Below are 23,994 nucleotides of genomic sequence, written 5' to 3' on the forward strand. Positions count from 1 at the left end.
ATTCCTCCTCTAAGCTAGCCAATCGTTTCTACTTAGTGTTAGCAAAGTTATAGGAGAGGTCATTAGTATTTTTGTCAACGGGCACTTACTTACTCAGCAACAACCAGCTTATTCCTCAGTTTGGGACTGGTGGAACAGCTCAGCTGCAAAAAAAAATCTACGACCAATTATTTTGGCACCAGGATTTCACCCAAAACTCTCAACCTCTTCTTATGGCCAGTCTTTCATCCCAGGATCCTTTCTGTAAACTTCCTCTGGACCCCCTCCAAGTCATCACATCCCTCCAAGCCAGCACATTCGCTGCCTTTCCTGCTAGACTTACCTTCCTATCAACTCTGAATTAGTGGTGCTGGAAGAGCACGGCAGTTCAGGCAGCATCCGAGGAGCAGTAAAATTGCCTTTTCGGGCAAACGTTTCATCAATTTTACTGCTCCTCGGATGCTGCCTGAACCCTCCTCTAGCTTATCTCTCCACCCTTCAGGCTGTCTGGCTGTATTCCTGATGAAGGGCTTATGCCCAAAACGTTGATTTTACTGCTCCTCAGATGCTGCCTGAACTGCTGTGCTCTTCCAGCACCACTAATCCAGAATCTGGTTTCCAGCATCTTGTCATTGTTTTTACCTTCCTATCAACTCTGACCAACCCCCTCCCTCATGTCTTTGTAGTTACCTTTACTCAATGGTAATACCATGCCATCTGATTCCAGCTGATTCTTCATCTCAAACTGCAGCCTGAATTTTATCATATTCTGATCACAGCCCCCCAGGACGACTTACACCTTAAACTCTTAATCAAGTTTACGTCATTACACATCACCAGATCCAGAATTGCCTGATCCCTTGTGGGTACTTCCACAAACTGCTCCAAAAGATCATCTCATGGACATTTTGTGAATACCTTTTCATGGGATCTACAAAAACTGACTTTCCCAGTCCCTTTGCATGTTGAAACCCCAGATGATTGTTGTAATAATGCCTTTTTTAAGTGTCTTTTCTGTTTCCTGATATATTTTCTGTCCTACATCATAACTACTGCTAGAAGGATTCTACACAATTCTTATCAAGGTCATTTTTCCTTGTGGTTTCTCTACCCCCACAGATTCTACACGTTTTTACTATCTATCACTTCTTGCTATTGATTTAATTTCATTTCATTTCTTACTAACGAGGCAACCCTATCTCCACCATCTGTCAGCCTGTCCTTTCGAAAGAACATATATTCTTATATATTTAGTTCCCAGCCCTTGCAGTTACGACTCTGTGATAACCTACAATATCGTACAAACTCATTTACCTTGTTTTGTGTATATTTATCTTGATTCATGTGCATTTAACTACAGCACCCTCAATCCAGCGTTGACATCCGCCGCCCCCCCCCCCCACCTTTCTCATAGTTGTCCCCTTATCTGCTGTACCTGAAGTTAGATTCCTGACCTTTACATATTATGTTCTATTACTTGTTATTAAAGTTTCCAGAACCTCTCCTAGGGCTGCAGCGCACCTCCCCTGCCAACCCCCTCCCCTCACAGAATAGGAGGGTAAATAGCAATTGTATTTGAAGAATTCATACCTCAAAAATCAAACTGAAAATGTGCCAATTATAGTACTATTTTTAAAACCATGCTCATTTTACAGGAGATCCTCTTGATACAGACTATACAGCAGTTGGATGTGCTGTGACAACAATCTCCTCAAACTTAACTGAGATGTCAAAGGGTGTCAAACTGCTTGCAGCCCTAATGGAGGATGAGGGTGCAAATGGACAACAACTACTGAAAGCAGCCAAGAATCTGGCATGCGCTGTGTCAGAATTACTCAAGACTGCTCAGCCAGCTTCTGCTGAGGTAAGCTATCTTCTATTCACAATTTTTAGGTTAAATTATCCTTCTGATCTAAATTTGTTATTCCCACTTTGACAGATGTACAAGAACTAATTTAACTTGAAGCTCCTTAATATGCAAGAGTTTGCGAGATTACATTGGGCATTTGTTATCAACTATAATTTGCAATCAATATTCATGTGGATGTAATGAATATTTACTGATTCAAAATCGTAATCAATATATTTATTACTCTCCGCTGGAAAGATAAAACAGAGAAGATAATTCATTATTTACAGCCTTCTGATCGAATTTACCCAATGAATTATTTAAAACGTAGCTTATTTAAGTCACCAATCATTGTGAAGTGTTAAAGACGCAAACAATTGATAGATTGAGCAGATATTGATGTCTAACAGCCCCTACAGTTAGACCACTCTTTTTGGCTAAAGTCAATATTCTGCCACAGGTAGAATTTGAGTTTTCTTTCCCAATTAGATACAGAAGTTTGAGGTTTGATATTTTACATTTCAGCCTCGCCAGGTCCTGCTTACTGCTGCTGGGACTGTTGGTCAAACAAGTGGAGAGCTTCTCCATCAGATTGGGGAAAGTGACGCAGATCCACGGTTCCAGGTCAGTGCTAACCTCTATTAGACTCATTTCAAATGTCATTTACCAAACATTAGTAATTTTAAATTATTGATCTGATAACATTGTTGGAAATTTATAAATTCTTTGTACAGTTTTCTGTAGGTGCGCAAAAATACGCAAGGAATATGTCAGGTGTTGCTTTCAAAACGGTAATTGTAGATCATTGAGCCATTTCATTGAATAAAACAATTTGCTGTAATTTTTTTTTCCAAATATATAATCAAGATTGTCAATAACATTAAATCTCAGAAATTATACTAACTGATTCAAATGGAAATTGGATTACATTTTACTCTAGTAATTGTGAAATAAAACTGCTTTGCAAATATTCCATCTTGCATTGTTTGAAACTGACTGGTGTAGCTCTGGCAAAATGTTGTTTGTCAATGCTGATTGGACAGAGTTCTTCAGTGAATCCAACTTGCTGGGCAAGGTAGTTCACTTTACAGGTGCAAATGTCTTGTGTAAGGACTGCTGTTATTAAGATATGTAGCATGGAGAATAAAAAAAATCTAATTGTTAACTTGTGTAGGATTGTAGTTACATTTATGGGGCAGGACCTTGCAGGATGGTGATCCTCTCGATCTATGCTATTTTCCTTATACTCTTCAGGTCAGAAGAGCTGTACCATGTTGAAATGCTGGTAACAATGTGATAAGAATAAAACTGTTTTCTTAACCAAGGAGATTTGCCAAGGGGCCACATGGTAGACTGTGAAATGAAATAAGAGCCCCTCTTATTAGAGGCATACTGGTATGGATAGTGAATTGGCAGAAGGCAGAGAGTGAGGCTAAAAGGGTAATTTTCAGGATGGCAGGATTTTGCAGGGTTAAGTGTTGGGGCCGCAACAATTTGCATTATACATCTAACAAGCCGGATGAGGGTACTTTTGCTAAGTTTGCAGATGAGACAAATTAAAAGTGGAGGAACAGGTAGTGCTGAGGATGTGGGGAGGCTGCAGAAGAACTTGGACAGGGGAGTGTGGGCAAAGAAGTGGCAGAGGAAATGCGATGTGGGAAAGTGTGAGGTTATGCACTTTGTTAGGAAGAATACACAGACTATTTACTAAATGGGGAAAGGCTACAGAAATAAGAAGCACAAAGGGACTTGGCAATTCTAAATCAGGATTCTGTTAAGGTTCGTGTGCAGTTTCAGTCGACAAATGCAATGTTCGCATTCATTTCAAGAAGGCTAGAATATGAGGTGATGTACTGCTGAGGCTGTACAAGGCTTTGATCAGACTGCATTTTGAATATTGAGAGTAGTTTTGGGCCTTGTATCGTAAGGGAGGATGTGCTGGTGTTGAAGGGGATCAAAAAGAATGATCACAGGTTTGGAGGGCTTGTTATATGAGGAGTGGCTGAGGAATTTTGGTCTGTATCTGAGGGACTTTAGAAGGATGAGGGGGGAAATCTGATTGAACCTTCCAGAATACGGAGAGGCCTGGATTGAGTGGGCATAGAGAGAGAGACTAGGACCTGAGCCGCAGCCTTAGAGTAAAAGGAAAACCTTTTTAGAACAGAGATAAAGAGGAACTTCTTCAGCCAGTGAATGGTGAATCTATGGAATTCACTGTTATAGAAGACTGTGGAGGCCAGGTCACTGAATATTTTTAAGACTGAGTTGGATAGGTTCTTGATTGTCAAAGGGATCAAAGGTTGCAGAGAGAAAGCAGGAGAATGTGGTTGAGCAGATTCAATAGGTTGAATGGCCTTATTTCTGCTCCTGTATCTTATGGTCTTCTGGGACTAAGATTAGATTAGATTAGATTACTTACAGTGTGGAAACAGGCCCTTCGGCCCAACAAGTCCACACCGACCCGCCGAAGCGCAACCCACCCATACCCCTACATTTACCCCTTACCTAACACTATGGGCAATTTAGCATGGCCAATTCACCTGACCTGCACATCTTTGGGATTGTGGGAGAAACCGGAGCACCCAGAGGAAACCCATGCAGACACGGGGAGAACGTGCAAACTCCACACACTGTCGTCTGAGTCGGGAATTGAACCCGGGTCTCAGGCGCTGTGAGGCAGCAGTGCTAACCGCTGTGCCACCGTGCCGCCCAAAGGATCATAAGGCTGTGCTCTCATTAGAGAGATGACCGGCAGTAGCTTAACCACGCATCAGGTGAGCGGCAAGATTCAGAAGGTGAGACCTCCATGGTAACCTCAGCTGATATGGGAATTGAACCTGAGGTGTTAGTGCAAACCAACTATCATGCCAACTGAGCTAACTGACCCCCTCCCACCCTGCCATAAGACATAGGAGCACATTAGGCCATTCGCCGCCTCCATCATTCGATCGTGGCTGATGTGTTTCTCAGTAGCTTCCTCCTGCCTTCCTCCTATATACCTTGATCCCCTGACCATCTATCTCTGTCATAAATACAGTGTTACAACTTAATTTCCACAGCCTTCTGCAGCAAAAACTTCCACAGATTCACCACTCTTTCATTGAAGAAATTCCTTCTCATCTCTAAAGGATCCTCCCTCCATTCTGAAGCTGTACTCTCAGATCCTAGTCTCTCCTATTCATGGAAATATCCTCCCAACATCCACTCTGTCCACACCATTCAGTATTCTGTAAGTTTCAATCAGATCCCCTCCTCATCCTTCTAAATTCCATCGCTTATAGACAGAGTCCTCAAATGTTCCTCATATGCTAAGCTTCTCACTCCTGGGACCTTTCTTGGAACCTCCTCTGAACGGGCTCCAGGGACAGTACATCCTTCCTGAGATTTGGGGCCCAAAGCAGTTCACAATACTCCAAATGTGGTCTGATCAGAGCCTTATATAACCTCAGAAGAACATCTCTGCTTTTATATTCCAGTCCCCTCAAAACAAATGCCAACATTGTGTTTGCCTTCCTAACTGCTGACTCAACCTGCAAGTTTACCTGAGAGAATCCTGGGTTAGAACTCCCAAAATCTAAAGTCTCTGCACTACCTATCTTTTGTATCACCTGCAAATTTATCCAGAATGTCCTCAGTTCCTTCATCAAGATCATTCATGTATGAAGTGAAAAGTTGTGGTCCCAATACTGACTCTTGTGGATCACCATATGTCACTGGGTGCCATCCTCAGAAGGACCCTTTTAACTCCACACTCTGCTTCTGCTAGACAGCCAATCTTCTATCAATGCTAGAACCTTGTGTCTAACATCGTGGGCCCTTATCTTACTCAGCAGCCTTCTGTGCAGCACCTTGTCAAAGGCCTTATTGAAGTCCAGAGCGATAACATCCATTGGCTCTCCTTTGTCTAATCTGTTTGTTATTTCCTCAAAGAATTCTAGCAGATTTACAGGCATGACCTCCCCCTGATGAAACTATGCTGACTTTGCCCTATTTTACCATGCACTTCCAAGTAGTCAGAAATCTCATCCTTCACAATGGATTCCAGGGTCTTGCCCATGACTGAGATTCGGCTAATTGGCCTGCAATGTTCCATCTTTTGCCTTACTCCCTTTTTAAACTATGTTGACTTCATCTAGATTAATGGATTAGAAGTGATCAGGAATGACTTGGAAAGAAGGTGAATCAGAGCAGAGTGAAAGTTAAATTATATGAGGTAAATTAGAGGAAAAGAAAAGTGGGCAAGATTTCAGTGACACAAGCAAAGCAGCATAAAACATTGTGCAAGTTTTAGTAATTCACAACTTCCCAAGCTCTTTAATTATTTGAGCTTCCTGGATGATTTGCATATAAATAAGATATTGTTCACAGGCTGTTATTTTTCCAGCAAATTGTGGCCCAAACTTTCTTCTCAATCAGCATTCGTTAGAGGCAAGTCTTAAAGATCGGAATGTTGTACTGATCTTGATCTTGAGTGTAGAATTTCAGAGTGTTTAGAATGCCTAGAACCGAAAATGTCTTAATTTCGAAAGTTGGACTAATTTAGTTTCATTCAGATCAAATGAACTAAGTCAGTTTGATGCATTAGCAGCACCAATGATCAAAATATCAGCAGTTAATCACCCCTGCAGTGATCAAATAATCTCAGTGCATGTTGGGATAAGTGCAACGTCTTAATTTAGCTCAAATTTGTGACAAATTAATACATTCCTTTTTGATTAATTTTATTTGCATTGCTTCAATCCTATTTTTAAATGCTGTTATCATGGAATCATTATTTTAACCTGGCTTTAAATTGTATCTATAGCTAGAATTACTGGGCGGGCGGGTAGAGGAGAAAACTGTATAAAATTTACTAAAATGCTTTATACAGAACATATTTGTATTGTCAAGTTAGCCTGATGTATTATGTAAAAGTAGTCTGCAGCCAAAGTAGAGCAAATGCAGTTAGTTAGTGTCATTAAAACTAGACAGTGCTTTTCAATGTTTGGAATAACTGTCATCTATGTTGACAGTGTAATTGCCTCAAAATTAGCAAGCAGTAGAACATGCCATGACTTTCCCTTTTCTGATAACATATAGGACATGCTTATGCAATTGGCCAAAGCTGTAGCAAATGCAGCAGCAGCTTTGGTCCTGAAGGCAAAGAATGTGGCTCAAAAAGCAGAAGATTCCGGATTACAGAACCGTGTCATTGCAGCGGCAACGCAGTGTGCACTTTCCACATCACAACTGGTAGCTTGCACTAAGGTGGGTTTTAAGCATTATTGGTTCCAAACAAAGCTTACAGCATTTCATTTGAATCTTCATAACTTCAGCTCATCTTAGTTTGAGTTTTAATTATCTAAATTTCATGGCAGAAGGGTGCAGTTGTAATTAGTTCTGGCTAACGTGGTCTGTTTATTACGTGAAGTAAATGTTGTTGCAGAAGTCAAGGATTTAGCTGCTTTTATTAATAGAAAGTGGTGTTTGTTAAATCAGATTCACCAAAATGTCCTTTATTCAATTACCAGATGTAATTTTTAACATACCTTCACTCTTTACAGGTAGTAGCTCCAACTATTAGCTCCCCTGTCTGCCAGGAGCAACTAATTGAAGCTGGCAAGCTAGTTGCTAAATCAGTGGAGGGATGTGTGGAAGCCTCACAGGCTGCAACAAATGATGAGCAGCTGCTGAAACAAGTTGGTGTGGCAGCCACTGCTGTGACACAGGCACTGAATGACCTGTTGCAACATATCAAGCTCTATGCCCATGGAGGACACCCACTAGGACGTTATGATCAGGCGACTGACACTATTCTAACAGTGACAGAAAACATTTTCAGCTCGATGGGGGATGCTGGTAAGGAAACTGTTTCTTTGAACAGCCCATGCTAATATGAAATGAAGAAAATGTATAGTCATTAAATGTGAAATGAACTTGATAGATAAAGACATTGCTACCTTAAAGATTTTTAAAAATGCTGATTCAATTTGATGGTTGTCCAGATCTTCTGTTAGTTTCAGTGAAGTAATGCTGAGTTCTATATGCATCAATTTGTTTGCATTTCTAATTGTTAATCTTCTGCCATTTGTTGTGAAGGCATTGAACCATACCTGGATATGATTCCATAGATGGCAACATCCTCCAGTACCTTGTTCACTTGCCATTCTTGGTATGTTAGTCTGAGTTCAGTATGAATAGCCCAATTTAACAATATAGTGTGCACTCTTTCATAATGAGTGGATGAACAGTAATTAGTACATGGTCATTGGATCACATATTTGTGTCTGTCCAACCTTCAGTCACTGAGACAATTTGAGATTCACTACTAACACTCCAAACTGAATTGGCTAGTACCCTGTAGATTAAGGATTCAATCTAAGACTTTCCTCATCTGAAACCTTTCAGCTATTCACTATCTTACATGTGAGCATACAAGCAAGAGCAGACCAATTAAACCCTTGAGTTGGTCCATCATTCAATAAGGTGTGGCTAATCAGGAATCTGTTTACCTCCCGTCCACCTTTAAAATATTCCATGATTGTTCTTCCACTGCCTTTTGAGGGAGAGGTTTCCAAAGGCTCCTGCCCTCTGATAAATAATTTCTCCTTATCTGTGTCTTAAGTAAGTGACATCCTATTTTTAAACAGTGAACCCTGGTTGTACATCCTCTCATAGGTGAAAGCATTCTTTCCACAACCATCCTGTCAAGGCCCATTAGGATCTAGTACATTTCAATCAAGTTTCCTTCCTCTTAACTCCAGTAGGTGTAAGCTTTGCCTATCCAAGGATACATGTTAGATTGTTCAGAGAGGTAAGGGAGCAAATTGTGGAGCCATTGATTGACATGTTTCAAGCCTCTCTGAACACAGGATCTATCCCTGGGCACTGGAGGTTTGCAGATCTGATGCTGTTGTTTAAGGAAGGGACAAAAGGAAATTTTAGACTTGTCTGTTTGATATCAATACTGGGAAAACTGATGGAAGCCACAATATGGGATAAGAAAATTATGCACTTAAGGAAAAAAAACAAGTTAACACTAGACAGGCAACATGGTTTTGTCAAGGACAAGTCATGTCTGACAGTTGTAATTGAGCTCTTTGAGGTCACATAGGCAGTGGATGTTGTATATTTGTACTGTTAGAAAGCATCTGATATGGAACACATGGTAGGTTGGTTAGCAAGTTAGAAATGTTTGGGATTAATGAATCCTTGACAGGATGGATAGGGTAGGTATAGATGGGCATTTCTAAGCTAAGAGACAAAGTGAAAGTGGTGTTCTCCAGGGATCAGTGTTGGGTCCCTTGCTTTTTCTGATGATATATAAATGATCTGGATATGGGTGTTGAGGGCTACATCTCTAAATTGGCTGGCACCCGGGAGATAATTTTTGATGCAGAGAAATGAGAGGTAATACGTTTTGAGGTAGAAGAAACATGGAGAGACAATACAGTCCACATTCCTCTGGTTGTGTGGTAATCCGAACTGTATGCAGTATTCCAAACTTGGCCTAACCAAAATGCCATACAGCTGCAACATGACTTGCCATTTTTTAAACTCTGCCTTGACTGATGAAGGCAAGCACTCCATATGCTGCCTTTACTACCTTATCCACTTGTGGTGCTATTTTCAGGGAACTGTGAACCTGTAAGCTTGGATCCATATGTTAATGTTTCTTAGGATTCTGCCATTTACTGTGTACTTCCCTCCTGCATTAGACCTGTCAAAATACACCTTCTTGCATTTTTCTGGATTAAATTCCATCTGACATTTTTCCAGCCAGTCCATATCTTGCTATATCCTTTGTAAGTCCTCCTCATTATCTGCAGTTTCCCCAACCTTTGTGTCATCCACACCGACCACCTACATTCTTCTCCAAATGATTTATTTATTTAACAAACAGCAGGGATCCCTGCAGAACACCACAGATCATCAGTCAGAATAACACCCTTCCACTGCTACTGTTTATCTACTTTGATCAAGCCATCTTACCAGCTGACCATGGATTCCATGTGATTTGACCTTTTTGTATCAGCCTTCCATGTGGAAACATGTCAATACCTTGCTAAAGACCACGTAGAAACATTCGCCGCTCTAACCTCATCAATCATCTTTGTCACTTGCTCAAACAAAGCTCAATCAAGTTTGCGATGAGATATCCCCCTGCCTCAGTTGGGCTGCAAGTGGGTCTTGGGTTCCTGGCGTTGGTTAACACTACTGTCTCAATGTTCAGTTCCACTCTCGGGCAACAGCGTAGAGTTTGCGCATTCTTTCTGTATCCATGTGGGTTTCCTCCAGTGCTCTGGTTTCCTCCCAGAATCCAAAGATGTGCAGGTTAGGTGGAATGGCCATGCTAAACTGCCCGTAGTATCCAGGGATCTGAGGGCTGGGTGAAATAGCCATGGAAAACGCACGATTGGTGTGGACTGGATGGGCTGAATTGCCTGCTTCCACATTTTAAGGATTCTATGATAGCATACAAAGCCATGCTGCCTGTCGCTAATAGGTCCACATTTTTCCAAATGTGAATAAATCCTGTCCCCAAGAATCCTCTTCAGAGATTTTCCTGCTGCTGATGTAAGGCTCAATGACCTGTGATTTCCCAGAATATCTATGTTGCCTTTCTTAAACAAAGGAACAACATTGACTATTCTCAAGTCCTCTGGGACCTCACTGACTAAAGAGGATGCAATGATCATATCATGTACAAAGTCCCAACAATTTCTTCCGGTGCCTCCTTCAGTATTATGGGATTGTTCCCATCAGTCCTGTGGACTGTCTGTCTTAATTCTTTTTAAAACACCTAACATGCCCTAGAATATCAACATTCCTCTAGACTCACCATCCATCAGCTTGTTGTTTGTGAATACAATGCAGAATATGCACTGAATACCTCACCCATATCCTCCAACTCTAGCATAAATTTCCTCCCTTTTATCTTTGAGTGGACCTACCCTTTGTCTGGCTACGCTCTTGCTCCCTTGTATAGATTAAGAACAAAGTCCTGAGAATCTTCCTTAATAGGGTTTACCAAGGTCATTTCATGGCTTTTCCTACAAGACATTTCTATTGAGTGTGTCCTGACATCAAATAGACTGGGCCAAGAGAGGAATTGACTGCCACCTTGTTGGGTAGTTATGGGTTGGGCAGTAAGTCTAGGCATAGCCAGCAGCGATACCACATCGCATGAATGAACAATAGATATTGTAAAAGTTGAAGAACCCAGCATTGATCCACGTGGCACACACTTTGAAGATTGTAAATGAAGTTCCAGTCAAACGAACTGCTTTGTTTTGGATTGTGTCAAGATTCTTAAATGTTAATTGTACTAATCCAGGCAAGTTAACAGTCAAAAAGTGTGGTGTTGGAAAAGCATGGCTGGTCAGCCAGCATCCAAGGAGCAGGAGAGTCGAGCTTTATCAGGAAGACCTTATGCTCAAAACGTCGACTCTCCTGCTCCTTGAATGCTGTCTGACTGGCTGTGCTTTTTCAGCAACACATTTTTGAACTCTGATCACCAGTATCTGCAGTCCTCACTTTTTCTCCTAGTATTCCATCACATTCTTGGCTTGTGCCATGTCGGTGGTGAATTGGTATTGGGGATTCAGGAGTTAAGGTACTTAGTACTCTGACCTGTTTTTGCAGACACAGTAGTTATATGGTTGATTTGGTTCAAATTCTGGTCAATGGTAACCCTCCTCGGCTGTTTGTAATGGAGGATTCAGCAATGGTAGTAACTTTGAATGCCATGAAGGAGTAGTTAGATTCTTTTTTTTGTTGGAGGTGGTTACTGTCTGCAGTTGTGTGGCATAAATGTTACTTGTCAGCCCAGTCCTGGATGTTGTCCAGGATGTTATATGTATACTACTTCAGTTTCTGAGGAGTCACAGATGGTGCTGAATATTGTGAAATGATCAGCGAACATTCCCATTTCTGACCTTTTTGATGGAGGGAGGATTCTTGATGCAGTAGAAATGGGTTGGGCCATAGACATTACACTTTTGAACTCCTATGGTGTTGTCCTAGAGCCAATATGATTGCTAGAATGATAACATTGTTAGGACTCCTGTTTCTTGATATCATGCTGAGTGAATTGAATTGATTGGAGGCTGGCATTCATGATGCTGGGCCCCTCTGGGTGGAGGCCGAGATGGATCATCCACACAGCATTTCTCGCCAAAGGTGAATGCCAATACTTAAGCATTGATATGTTGGTCTCCCTCATTATTGATGGTGAGAATGGTTGTGGAACCATCTCCTCCTGTTCATTTGTGAATTGTCCTCCTCCATGCATGACAATATGTGGAAGACTGCATAGCTTTGGTGTGGTGTCTTGGTTGTGGAGTTGCTCAGCCCTGTCTATTGCATGCTGCTTCCACTGTTTGGCACCATAATAGTTCCATGTTGTAATTTCATCCGGTTGACACCATATTTTGGGGTATGTCAGCTTCTGCTGCTGCTTCTGACCTGCCATCCCACCGTCTCATTGAACCAGGGTTGATTTCCAGGCTTGATGGTGATAGAATGGGGAAGGTGTTCGTCTACAGGGTTACAGATTGTACTTGAATGCAATTCAGCTGGTGCTGATGTTGTAGAGTATCTCATGGAAGACCAGTTTTAAGTAACAAAATTTAAACCTTTCCCCTTTAGTGCAGTGTTTATGCCACACAGTGTGAATGTGAAGATGGGACTTCATTTTTAAAAGATTGTGCAGTAGGCACTTCTATTGATAGTGATATGAACAGAACATCTGCAACACTAATTGGTGAGGGTGAGCTTTACTCTTCTGTCAGTTCCCTCAGAAGCTGCAGCAGATCCAAATGGAACCCATTTAATGTAACAGATCCTTTAGTACTATGATGAAGTGTAAGCTTAAATGAAAGGGCCTACCCCTGCTCTTCCTTTGCTGTGTTTTTGTTATGAACTTCTGGTGTGAAGCCTGAACCCCTGGCTATCAGAGTTCAAAATGAGATTGATACCACTAAGCCAAGGTTCGCACACCATGATGAGAATACAACTGACCTTGCTTTTGGGATCTTGATTGAATATTAAACATGATACATGAACTCCTTCCTTCCCAAAATAGGTGAGATGGTGCGACAAGCTAGAATTCTGGCTCAGGCTACATCTGACTTGGTGAATGCTATTAAAGCTGATGCTGAAGGTGAATCTGATCTTGAGAACTCCAGAAAACTGCTCTCTGCAGCCAAACTATTGGCTGATGCAACAGCTAAGATGGTGGAAGCTGCAAAGGTAATGCTAAGATTTTCTGATGTAGTGTTGGACTGGGGTGGACAAAGTCAAAAGTCACACGACACCGTGTTGTAGCTACCTGAAGGAGGGGTGGGGCTCTGAAAGCTTGTGTTTTCAAATAAACTGTTGACTATAACCCAGTGTCGAGTGATTTAAAATTTTCTGAACTCTTGTATTTTGAGGGCTTTCTATATGAGCATGTTTCCCAACTTTAGAGAAAGTGAGTGTGCATTGGACATGTAATATATCAAGGTAATTATTTTTGTGATGGCCTTTTTCTCTTTGACACTACCTACACATTTTAAAATGACATTCCCTCACAGGAAATTGGCCAGTCATCTCAGTATGTGGTTGTCCCAGGGAGAAGCCAAATCTTGTAATTAAAATGTTGCTAAGTTGTGTGTTTAGGTATTTATTTGGCTGCTTTATCATAACGTGTGATAAATATTTATATTTCAATCATCTGGTCAAAATTTTGACACTTTCAGTTGATTAGATGACCTGAGAGATGCCTTACAAAGTCAGTTGCAAATCACTGTATTAATGCAGGGTCACGAGACCTGAAACATTGACTGTCCTTTGTCTCCTCGGAGTCAGAGAGATGTAACACACCTTTCAGTGCAACTCTTCCATGCTGACCAGCTATCCTACATTAATTAAGTCCCATTTGCCAGCACTTTCTCATTTCCCTCTAAATCATCCCTATTTATGTACCCATCCAGATGCTTTTTAAATGTTGTAATTGTACCAGCCTCCACTTCCTCTGGCAGCTCATTCCATACATGCACTGCCCATTGTGTGGAAAATGTTGCCCGTTTAGGTCTCTTTCAAAACTTTCCCCTCTCATCCTAAACTATGCACTCTAGTTTTGGACTCCCTCCCTGAGAAAAAGGACCTTGTCTATTTACCCTATCCATGCCCCTGATGATTTTATAAACTCTGTAAGGTCGGCCCTCAGCCTCTGATGCTCTAGGGAAAACAGTCCCAGCCTATTCAGTCTCTTTCTTTAGCTCAAATCCTCCAACCCTGGCAGCATCATTGTCATTCTTTTCTGAACCCTTGCAAGTTTTGCAGCTGCCAGACCTGATGATTTTACTCCAGCAGTTTTATTATACAACTGCAGATCATCATGTATAAGGTTCATAGCCATGGACATTGTCCAAAGATAAGGCCCACTTGGCTGAGGAACAATTAAACCTTTTTAAGTGCAATAAATCTGCAGTGCATCATTACTGTTCTGATTTATTGTAATCCCTGATATATCTGGCAAAGTAAAATTTTCTACTGAACACAGTTTGCAACAAATTATCAAACTATGCAGCTAATAGTTGGAAGAGGTTAGTTAATCTATTTTTTTCTAATCAACCTGTTCAGAGATGTTATTACACACCTCTGGAACAGGTTGGTCTTGAATTTGAGTTTCCCAGTCAAAGAGTAGGGATGTTACCACTGTGCCATGAGAGTCCCTTCTTAGAACTCATTTGGAACACAACTTGTGGGGAGAGACAAGGTACAAGAATTTATATCAGGATTTATATACTGGAATTCAACTTTCCTTGTCACAATTCCTGAAGATAACAGTGAGTGAGTGAATAACTGTTTTAAACAATTGATGTACAGCTCTCAATCCACTATAGGTTTTAATTCATAGACAGAAAATATCAGAAATTCACAACACGTTCTTGAAAAATGAAATGGTGGATCTGTTTTGAAGAGAGAGAGTTTACTCAGTTCTCTATTGTATTGATTTGCTGCATACTTTCAGATTTTCCATTTTTGATTACTTTTTTTAATCTCGATGTTTGTTTATACTGTAATTGGTAAGGTTGCATTTTTATCGCACTACATATACACTAATTCAGCTGTGATTTTACATTCAACTAAATGTTCTAATCCTGTGTCATTGGATTAATCTCTCTTTTTTTGATTATTATGGTTTAAGGGTGCAGCAGCCAATCCTGACAGTGAGGAACAGCAGCAGAGATTAAGAGAAGCTGCTGAAGGTTTACGAATGGCCACTAATGTAGCAGCACAGAATGCCATAAAGAAGAAATTAGTGAACAAACTAGAGGTGGGTACAGAGTATGGTGACTTTACAACAGTAAATTTCATAACCTGTTTGATTTAAACAGGTCAATAATTAGACTTTGTATTTAATCAGTACAAACTTGACTGACTTGCGTGGTGTGAAAGTGACTCAGTTCCTCTGCACAATGAACATGATACTGGGGCACATTGATCTGGATGGTCTTCAGTTCACATTGTGCAGAAATACCTGATTTCAATCATCAGTGACTGTTCAGTTGGTTTTAGTGTCCCTGATTTAAATGAAGTAGAAATTGGGTGTAAATCATATTTCTGGTCTTCAGTGTATTTATCAGCTTTGATCATATTTTTCTGCAATCTAGGTGGAAGAATATTGTAGATTATTCTATGTCGAGGCTTACAAATAAAGAATAGCTACTCAAATTAGATTGGTCATACAAAAATTAACAACCAGCGTGGTTGACTCCAAACTGCCTTCTGTGGCCTAGTGAGTCAAAAAGTTGCATCACCACAACGAAGAATTGGAAGAATGAAAGATAGGACACTTAGCTGCAACTGAGGATTATGGCACACTCTAACCAGTTGGCCTTGCTAATCAATATCTGGAGACCATCAAAGTTACAAGAACTATTCGGAGTAATTGTGCCAGCATGACCTAGGAATGTCAGCCAATGTCTCATCAAAGTCTCAGAGTATATCCTGCCCTAGGGACAGAGGAAACAACAGAAGATGATGACACAATAGTTATAATGTGATGATGTCTTCATTTTATAAGCATTTTGTGTATTACAGAAGCCAGCATTCAGTGTGAATGTAACATCCAGGGGGATGCGTGGGGAGGGCACTCCGTGCCAAGGGGTTATCAATTATGTTGCCGGTGGATCCAAAGAAAGGGAATTCATGGAATGCTGACAGGATGGCTTTTTGGAACAGCTTGTAATGGAGCCCACAAGGGAGCAGGCTATTCTGGACTTAGTGCTATGTAATGAGCCAAACTTTATAAAAGATCTTAATCAGGGAACACTTGGGAGGCAGCTACCATAATATGGTAGAGTTCAGTCTGCAGTTCGAAAGAGAGAAGGCAAAATTGGATGTAATGGTGTTACAGTTAAATCAAGGTAATTGCAGGGGCATGAGAGAGGAACTGACGGAAATCTACTGGAAGCAGAGCTAGTGGGGAAGACAGAGCAACAATGGCAGGTTTTTCTGGGTGTAATTGAGGTACATCCCAAAGAAAAGGAAGATTACCTGGGAGTGGGGATTAGACAATCATGGCTAACGAAGGAGCTTAGGAAATGTATCACAGAAAAAGAGAGAGCCTGTAAAGTGGCCAAGAGCACTGGGAAATCAGAAGATTGGAAAGACTACAAAAACAAACAGAGGATAACAAAGAGAGAAATAAGGAAGGAGAGGATCAAATTTGAAGGTAAGCTATTACAACATTTAAAAAGCATCTGGATGAGTACATAAATAGGGATGATTTAGAGGGAAATGGGCCAAGTGCTGGCAAATGGGACTTAATTAATGTAGGATAGCTGGTCAGCATGGAAGAGTTGCACTGAAAGGTGTGTTACATCTCTATGACTCCGAGGAGACAAAGGACAGTCAATGTTTCAGGTCTAGTGAATACATAAGAATTTTCATGCAATACATAAGAAACAAAGAGAGGCAAAAGTAGAGATTGGGCCGATACAAATTGATGCAGGAAGGCTTGTGATAGGAGGCCCGGAAATAGCTGAAGAACTTAATAAACTGAACTTTGTGTCAATCTTCACTTTGGAAGATATGAATAATATCCCAACAATTAAGGAGTGTCAAGGGGCAGAATTGAGTATGGTTGCCATTATAAAGGAGAAAGTACTTGATAAGGTAAAAGATCTATGAATTGATAAATCTCCTGGCCCGGATCGGCTATGTCCTAGAGTTCTGAGGGAGGTAGCTGAAGAAATAGCGGAGGCGTTCGTTGTGATCTTTCAGCAATCACTGGAGTCAAGGAAAGCCCCAGATGATTGGAAAATCGCTGTTGTAATCCCTTGTTCAAGAAAGGATCGAGACAAAAGATGGAAAATTATAGGCCAATTAGTCTAATCTTGGTTGTAGGTAAAGTTCTAAAATCCATCGTTAAGGATGAGATTTCTAAATTCTTGGAAGTGCAGGGTCAAATTAGAACAAGCCAGCATGGATTTAGTAAGAGGAGGTCTTGCCTGACAAACTTGTTGGAATTCTTTGAAGAGGTAATAAATAGGTTAGACCGGGGGGCGACCCAATGGATGTAATCTACTTAGACTTCCAAAAGGCCTTTGATAAGGTGCCTTATGGGAGGCTGCTGAGTAAGGTGAAGGCCCATGGTGTTTGAGGTGAGCTACTGGCATGGATTGAAGATTGCCTTCTGTCAGACAGCCAGAGAGCTGGGATAAAAAGTTCTTTTACGGAATGGCAGCTGGTGACAAGTAGTGTCCCACAGGGTTCAGTGTTGGGGCCACAACTATAAACTTCATATATAAATGATCTGGATGAAGAGACTGGGGGGCATTCTGGTGAAGTTCACTGATGATACAAAGTTAGTGAACAGGCAGGTAGTTCTGAGGAGATGGGGAGGCTACAGAAAGATTTAGACAGTTTAGGGGAATGGTCCAAGAAATAGCTGATGAAATTCAATGTGAGCAAATGTGAGGTCTTGTACTTTGGAAAAAAGAACACTGGCATGGAATATTTTATAAACGGTGAGAAAAGTCAAAGTACAAAGGCATCTGGCAGTGCTAGTACAGGATTCTCTAAAAATTAACTTGCAGGTTGAATCCATGGTTAAGAAAGCAAATGTAATGTTGTCACTTATCTCAAGAGGGTTGGAATGTAAAAGCAGTGATGCGCTACTGAGACTTCATAAAGCTCTAGGCCTCATTTAGAATACTGTGTCCAGTTTTGGGCCCCACACCTCAGGAAGGGCATACTGGCACTGGAGCATGTCCAGTGGACATTCACATGGATGATCCCTGGAATGGTACGCGTAACATATGATGAAGGGCTGAGGATTCTGGGATTGCACTCATTAGAGTTTGGAAAGTTGAGGGGAAATCTAATATAAACCTACAAGATAATGCATGGCTTAGGAAGGGTGGATGCTGGGAAACTGTTTCCATCAGGTAGGCATACTAGTACTTGGGCACAATCTTAGACTTAGAGGGGATCAATTTAGACCTAAAATGAGGAGATGTTTCTTTAGCCAGAGAGTGGTGGACCTGTGAAATTCATTGCCACGGAGGGCAGTGGAGGCCGGAAATTAAATATTTCAAGGCAGAGATTGATAACCTTTAATTCCTTGCGAGATTAAGAATTTATGGGGAGATTGCGGGTAAGTGGCGTTGAAATGCCCATCAGCTATGATTGAATGGCGGAGTGGACTCGATGGGCCAAATGGCCTTCCTTCCACTCCTATTTGTTATGGTCTTATATCTAGCTGATCCAATATATTATTTCCAGGCAGAATTCCAATTAATTAAGGGAGGAGCTAGCTTTGGTGTTTTCAACAGATGACTCAAGACAGGTCAACAGAAGAAGAGCTGGGAAAGTATGTTTAAGTGAGAGAGAGGTGTGTTCTGTTTCATAAAACTGCTTTTACCTGTCCTACTGGGCAGGTAATAGAAGTACATGAATTCTGTGTACTGAACGTGGTGAGACCTTGTGCAATTGGATATCTCTTGTGCTGTTAGAACTTGATTAGTCTGTGAGTTAGTATGCAGCTAAGTGTTGGAGTCAGGTCTCCAGCAAAGTTCTGAAGTTTTCTGGAGCTCAGAAGAAGCTGAGTGCCAAAAATAGTTTCTTACAGCTGAAAATTGGGTTGGAAAGACTGCAAATAATAGTTGCTGATGCAACTGAGCAATTAAAATGCAAAGAAAAGCTTAGATAGTTCTAGCTTGGTAAAGTTAGCTGTCAGTGAAAACCCTGGACTTGTGCCTGTTATTAAGCACAAGACATGCATTCTACAGTGTGCTTGAATATAAATCTGGGAAGACAAACTGCCTGGTGAAATTCTAAACTGGATCAGCAAAAATGAAGAATTGTAATCCTTATGAAATTTAATGAGAGTAGATGACCCATTATATCATTCTGGAGGAAGTTGCCCAAAAGTCCATGGGATCTGTCTTGATCATGTTTGCTATTTGATATGTGCTATGAAGCTAAAAGTTTATGGGTTGTTCAAACTTGTGAAATCTTGTGGCTTTGTTCACTTTTGTGTGACTGCACTCTAGCCAAAGTATAGCATAAATTTTGCAGTCTGGCTTGGGATCGTACTACACTCATGTGCAAATGGCCTCTTGGTGACCTCAAGATTACTCCAGATCAATACTCTCTCTAATATTTCTTTTGGTGCATGGTCCTCCAAGATCAGTTTGTGGGAGCAAGTTCTGAAATAGATTGTGCTGGTCAGTGTGAGGGAAATATCTGAGCAGCAATACAGCTGCATAGCTTAGGGAAACACTGCTTCATATTCCATGTTAAAAAACTGGCATGTCAACCTAAAGAATCCTACAACTGTTGTTTAGCTGATGAATCTGTGTCTTTCATGTTAAATGATACTTGAAAGACATATTGAGGGTAACATGGGTGCAAAATAAATTTACGTTGGCCATCATTAACAATGATTTAAGTGGTACCATAATTGGTCAAAATGCCTGATTTCAGAAGGACTTGGCTGCCCGATTTGAATTATGGCGGGTGCTGAACAAGTTATCACCAATCTATCTGTGGCAAATGTATTTGTCCATGACAGAATTCATTAAGAGTGACCACCAGTTCTCATGGAAAGCAAATTTACATTCCATTATGCATTATGGATAGAATGAGGTACGCCTAGCTCAAAACTGGATATCATTAGGCCCTATGAATCACCAGCAGCTAAATTATATTCAGAGCCTACGATGTAGAAGTAGGTCATTCAGTCCATTGAGATTGCTCTGTCATTCAGTGAGATCATGGCTGATCTGATAATCCTTACCTCCATTTTTCTGCCTTTTCACTATAATCCTTGATTCACTTAATGATTAAAAATCTGTTCATCTGTGCTTTTGAATATACTTACTGGCCTAGCCTCAACAGTCCTCTGGTTTAAAAAATGTTCTGCAGATTTGCTACCCTCTGGAGAAAATCCTTTTTATTCTCTGTCTTAAATGTGCAACCACTATTCTGAAATTATGCCTGCTGGTCTGAGGGGAAACAACCTTTCTATGTCCAGTCTCTTCAGAATGTTTGTTTCAATAAGTTTGCTTCTCAATCTTCTAATGCGTATGGGTTCGAAGCTACTCGTAGGATACTCCTCCCATACCTGGTGTCAGTCTGGTGAAATTTCTCTGAACTGCTTCCAGTGCTTGTGTATCTTTCCTTAGATTAGGGCCCTAAACTGTTCCTAGAATTCCAGTTGTGGTCTAACTAGTGTCTTAAATAGTTTTAGCAAAGCCTCCCTTCTCTTTTATACTGCATTCCCTTTAAACAAAAGGCCAACATTCCATTTTATTTATTTATTAGATTTCCTACAGTGTGGAAACAGGCCCTTTGGCCCACACCAACCCTCCGAAGAGCAACCCACACAGACCCATTCCCCTACATTTACCCCAACTAATGCACTTAATACTATGGGCAATTTTAACCTGGCCAATTCACCTAACCTGCACATCTTTGTTCTGTGGGAGGAAACCGGAGCACCTGGAGGAAACCCACGCAGACTCAGAGAGAATGTGCAAACTCCACACACAGTCGCCCAAGGTGGGAATTGAACCTGGGTCCCTGGCGCTGAGAGGAAACAGTGCTAACCACTGAGCCACCGTGCCGTCCCTATTATCTGTTGAACATGGATGCTAGCCTTTTGTGATTCATGGATGAAGAATCTCAAATCCCCCTCTTCTACCTGCCAAAGTGCATAACCTCATATTTCCCCATGTTATATTCCATCTGCAATGATTTTTGCCTATTTAGCTGTTTTTATCTCTCTGCAGAGTGTCATCCTCACCATTTGGCTATTGTGTATTCATTTTCCTCACCTGTCATTAACGTAATTGTAAATAATGATGGCATTGGCAATGATCCTGTGGCACTCCACAGGTTGTTACAGGTAGCCATCCTGAAAATGCCCATCTTATCCAAACTCTATCTTGTATTCGCTATCCAATCATGTATCCATGCTAATATACTACTTCCAACACCATAGGATCTTTTCTTAAGTAGCTTAATGATTGGTATCTTAGCAAAGGTCATCTGAGAATACAAACATAATGCATCCATTGCTGCCCCTTTATCTAGCTTGCTTCTTACTTCCTCAAAGCAATCTAATAAGTTTGTCAGGCATGATTTCTTACTCATTGGATCATGTTGACTCTGCTTGATCATCTTGCATATTTCTAAGTGCTGTGCTATTACGTCTTGTATGTTAGACTCTAATATTTTCCCAGTTACAGTAGTTACTGGTTTGTTGTCCTTTTTTTTCAACAAAGGCTTTATGTTGGCAGTTTTCCAATTCTCTAGCACTTTTCCAGAATCTAAGAATTACTGAAAGATCACTACCTATGTATGTAGTATCTCTCTAGTTAGTTCCTTTAATATACTAGGATTCATTCCATCACTCCAAGGTGTTCACTGATCTTTAGCCTCATTAGTTCCCTTAGTGCTTTTCCCCTCGTGATAGTTATTGTGTTTAGTTCCTCTCCTACATTTGTCCCTTGAGTATACAGTAATTTGGTGTCTTCTATAGTGAAGATTGATGCAAGGTATTTATTCAACTCCTCTACCATTTCCTGCTTTCCCATTATTATTTTTCCAACCTAAATCTAAGATTGCTGCAGAAATGTTAGAAGAAATTCTTGATGTCCATCTTGATATTCTTTGGAAGTACACCCTCAAAGTTTATTTTCTCCCCCTCTATTATTTTTTGGTTGGTTTTTTAAAACTTGCCCAACACCCAGGTCTACCACTAATCTTTGCCACACTGTTTATATTTTCATTATTGCTACTCTTAAGTTGCTCAGTTATCCATGACTTGCTTATCCCCTTCCTCGAATTCTCTTTCCTCTGTGGTATATATCTTTGCAGTGAGCCATGAACTATTTTCTTAATGTCTGTCATTGTTCCTCAACTGTCTTTCCAGTTCACTCCAGCCTCATTCAGCTGGCCTCTTTACTTTGTCATTATCTCTATTTAAGTTTAGAAGTCAAATTTCTCCCACTCAAATTGAGTACTAATCTGTCTCGATATTTTGAAGCACTATCATCAATTACAAAGCCTCATCTATCCCCTCATGGCCATTAGCAACAAACCAGACAGACCCAAAGTTGAAGATCATGCTGAAAGGCAGACCTAAAACTTAAAGCAGCAGTCTGTTGAAGCTAGAACCCAGAAGGTCATGTTTGGCAAATAGTTCCAGCCTCCTGCTTGTCTACTTTGGATTTCAGCACCTTCAGTTTTTTTTTGTCTCTTGGCAAGTAGTTTAAGCAGCATCATACAGCTGTTCAGATTGTCCTACATTAAATGGATTATGTCAAAGCACATCCAGTTGCAAATGGTGGTGGGCATTTAAACACCTAATAGGAGGAGGAAGTCAAGTATGCATCCCCAATCTTGATAATGGTAGAGGTCAGCATGTGAGCACAGAAAGCAAGATTGAAGTAATTTTAGCCACTTTCACCAGAGATTCAAAGTGGGTAACCCTTCCTGCCTTTGTTCTGAGATCCCCATCATCACAGATGACTGTCTTCAGCTAATTGTCCATAAGATCTACACACAAGTAGACCATTCAACCCATAGAGTCTGCTGCACTATTCAGTGAAATCATGGCTGACCTCAAATTCATATTGCTATGTTTCCCCTTAACTCTTAATTCCCTTACTGATATTCCATGTGATATCAAGAACTGACTGAATGCACTGAATAGAGCAAAGTTTATGGGACCTAGAAATATCCCAAATAAGAATAGAGATGTATATTTCTGAGCTAACTATCTCTAGCCAAGTTATTTCAGTCTAACTACAATATTGGCATGTGGTGGATTTCTTGACTTTGTTCTGTCCCCCAAAAAGAAGGAATGCAACTCAGTGAATTAACTCCCACTTGGCCTCCTCCGAAACATCAGCAGTGGTTGATTTTTCAACTTAAAAGTTCATTTCCTCCTCTTTCACAAAGCTGGAGTGTGGAGTATTGATTGTATGTCAGTGCTAGTTGCATAGGCTCCTTGCAATGCCTCCAAACGTTAAGTTTTTCCTCCAAGAGTGATGAGCAGCATCAATTCTAAATTGCGTACCATCCTGACATGGTTATATATTCATGTTCTTTCATCTCTGTGTTACACTCTTGAAACTTCTTATTAACAAAATTGTCGAGTTGCTTCACCACATGGATTGTTTCCTTTTAAAAAGGCATCCCACAACCATCACCTCAAGGGCAACAACTGCCAGTTAGGTTTATATGATGACCTCCTATATTGATATCCACTAAGGACAGTGTGATTGCCAGTAAAAGCCAGTCTTGTCAGCCCATAACCCAAGACGAGATGTATTGAGATTGTCTTGAGTGCATTTCTGAAATCCAGATGGATAACTTGCAGTACTTTTTCCCAGCAAAGTCGGTCTTTGTTCCAGCATTGTGTTTAATTGCTAACCTGCAAAACAACTAGCAAATTAAAGGTGATGGAGAGAATCACAAGTCACTAAATTGGTTTTATATACAGAGCCTTTTCTATTTTCAGAATGCAGCAAAACAGGCTGCAGCAGCTGCGACGCAGACAATTGCTGCTGCTCAGAATGCAGCTTCCTCCAATAAGAACCCAGCGGCACAACAACAAATGGTTCAAAGCTGTAAGGTAAGATTTAGCATTACCATCAATTTCGAAAGGAAAGTTTTTTTTT

At 40.7% G+C, this 23,994-nt stretch overlaps 1 protein-coding gene across 5 annotated transcripts in view; it reads left to right on the plus strand.

The window, feature by feature from the left end:
• tln1 (talin 1) overlaps positions 1–23,994 on the plus strand; it is a 268,749-nt gene that overhangs the window by 169,624 nt on the left and 75,131 nt on the right. For 4 of the 5 annotated variants that reach the window (XM_060820768.1, XM_060820686.1, XM_060820916.1 and 1 more), the window contains 8 exons: positions 1,635–1,843; positions 2,354–2,452; positions 2,563–2,619; positions 6,908–7,075; positions 7,372–7,666; positions 12,894–13,060; positions 15,003–15,131; positions 23,835–23,948. In XM_060820768.1, the coding sequence (XP_060676751.1) occupies positions 1,635–1,843; positions 2,354–2,452; positions 2,563–2,619; positions 6,908–7,075; positions 7,372–7,666; positions 12,894–13,060; positions 15,003–15,131; positions 23,835–23,948 (1,238 nt within the window). The remainder of the gene's footprint in view (positions 1–1,634; positions 1,844–2,353; positions 2,453–2,562; positions 2,620–6,907; positions 7,076–7,371; positions 7,667–12,893; positions 13,061–15,002; positions 15,132–23,834; positions 23,949–23,994) is intronic. The other variant, XM_060820997.1, reaches the window with a different exon arrangement.

Source organism: Hemiscyllium ocellatum, chromosome 1, assembly GCF_020745735.1.
Source record: "Hemiscyllium ocellatum isolate sHemOce1 chromosome 1, sHemOce1.pat.X.cur, whole genome shotgun sequence".
In the NCBI taxonomy this organism is placed as follows: domain Eukaryota; kingdom Metazoa; phylum Chordata; class Chondrichthyes; order Orectolobiformes; family Hemiscylliidae; genus Hemiscyllium; species Hemiscyllium ocellatum.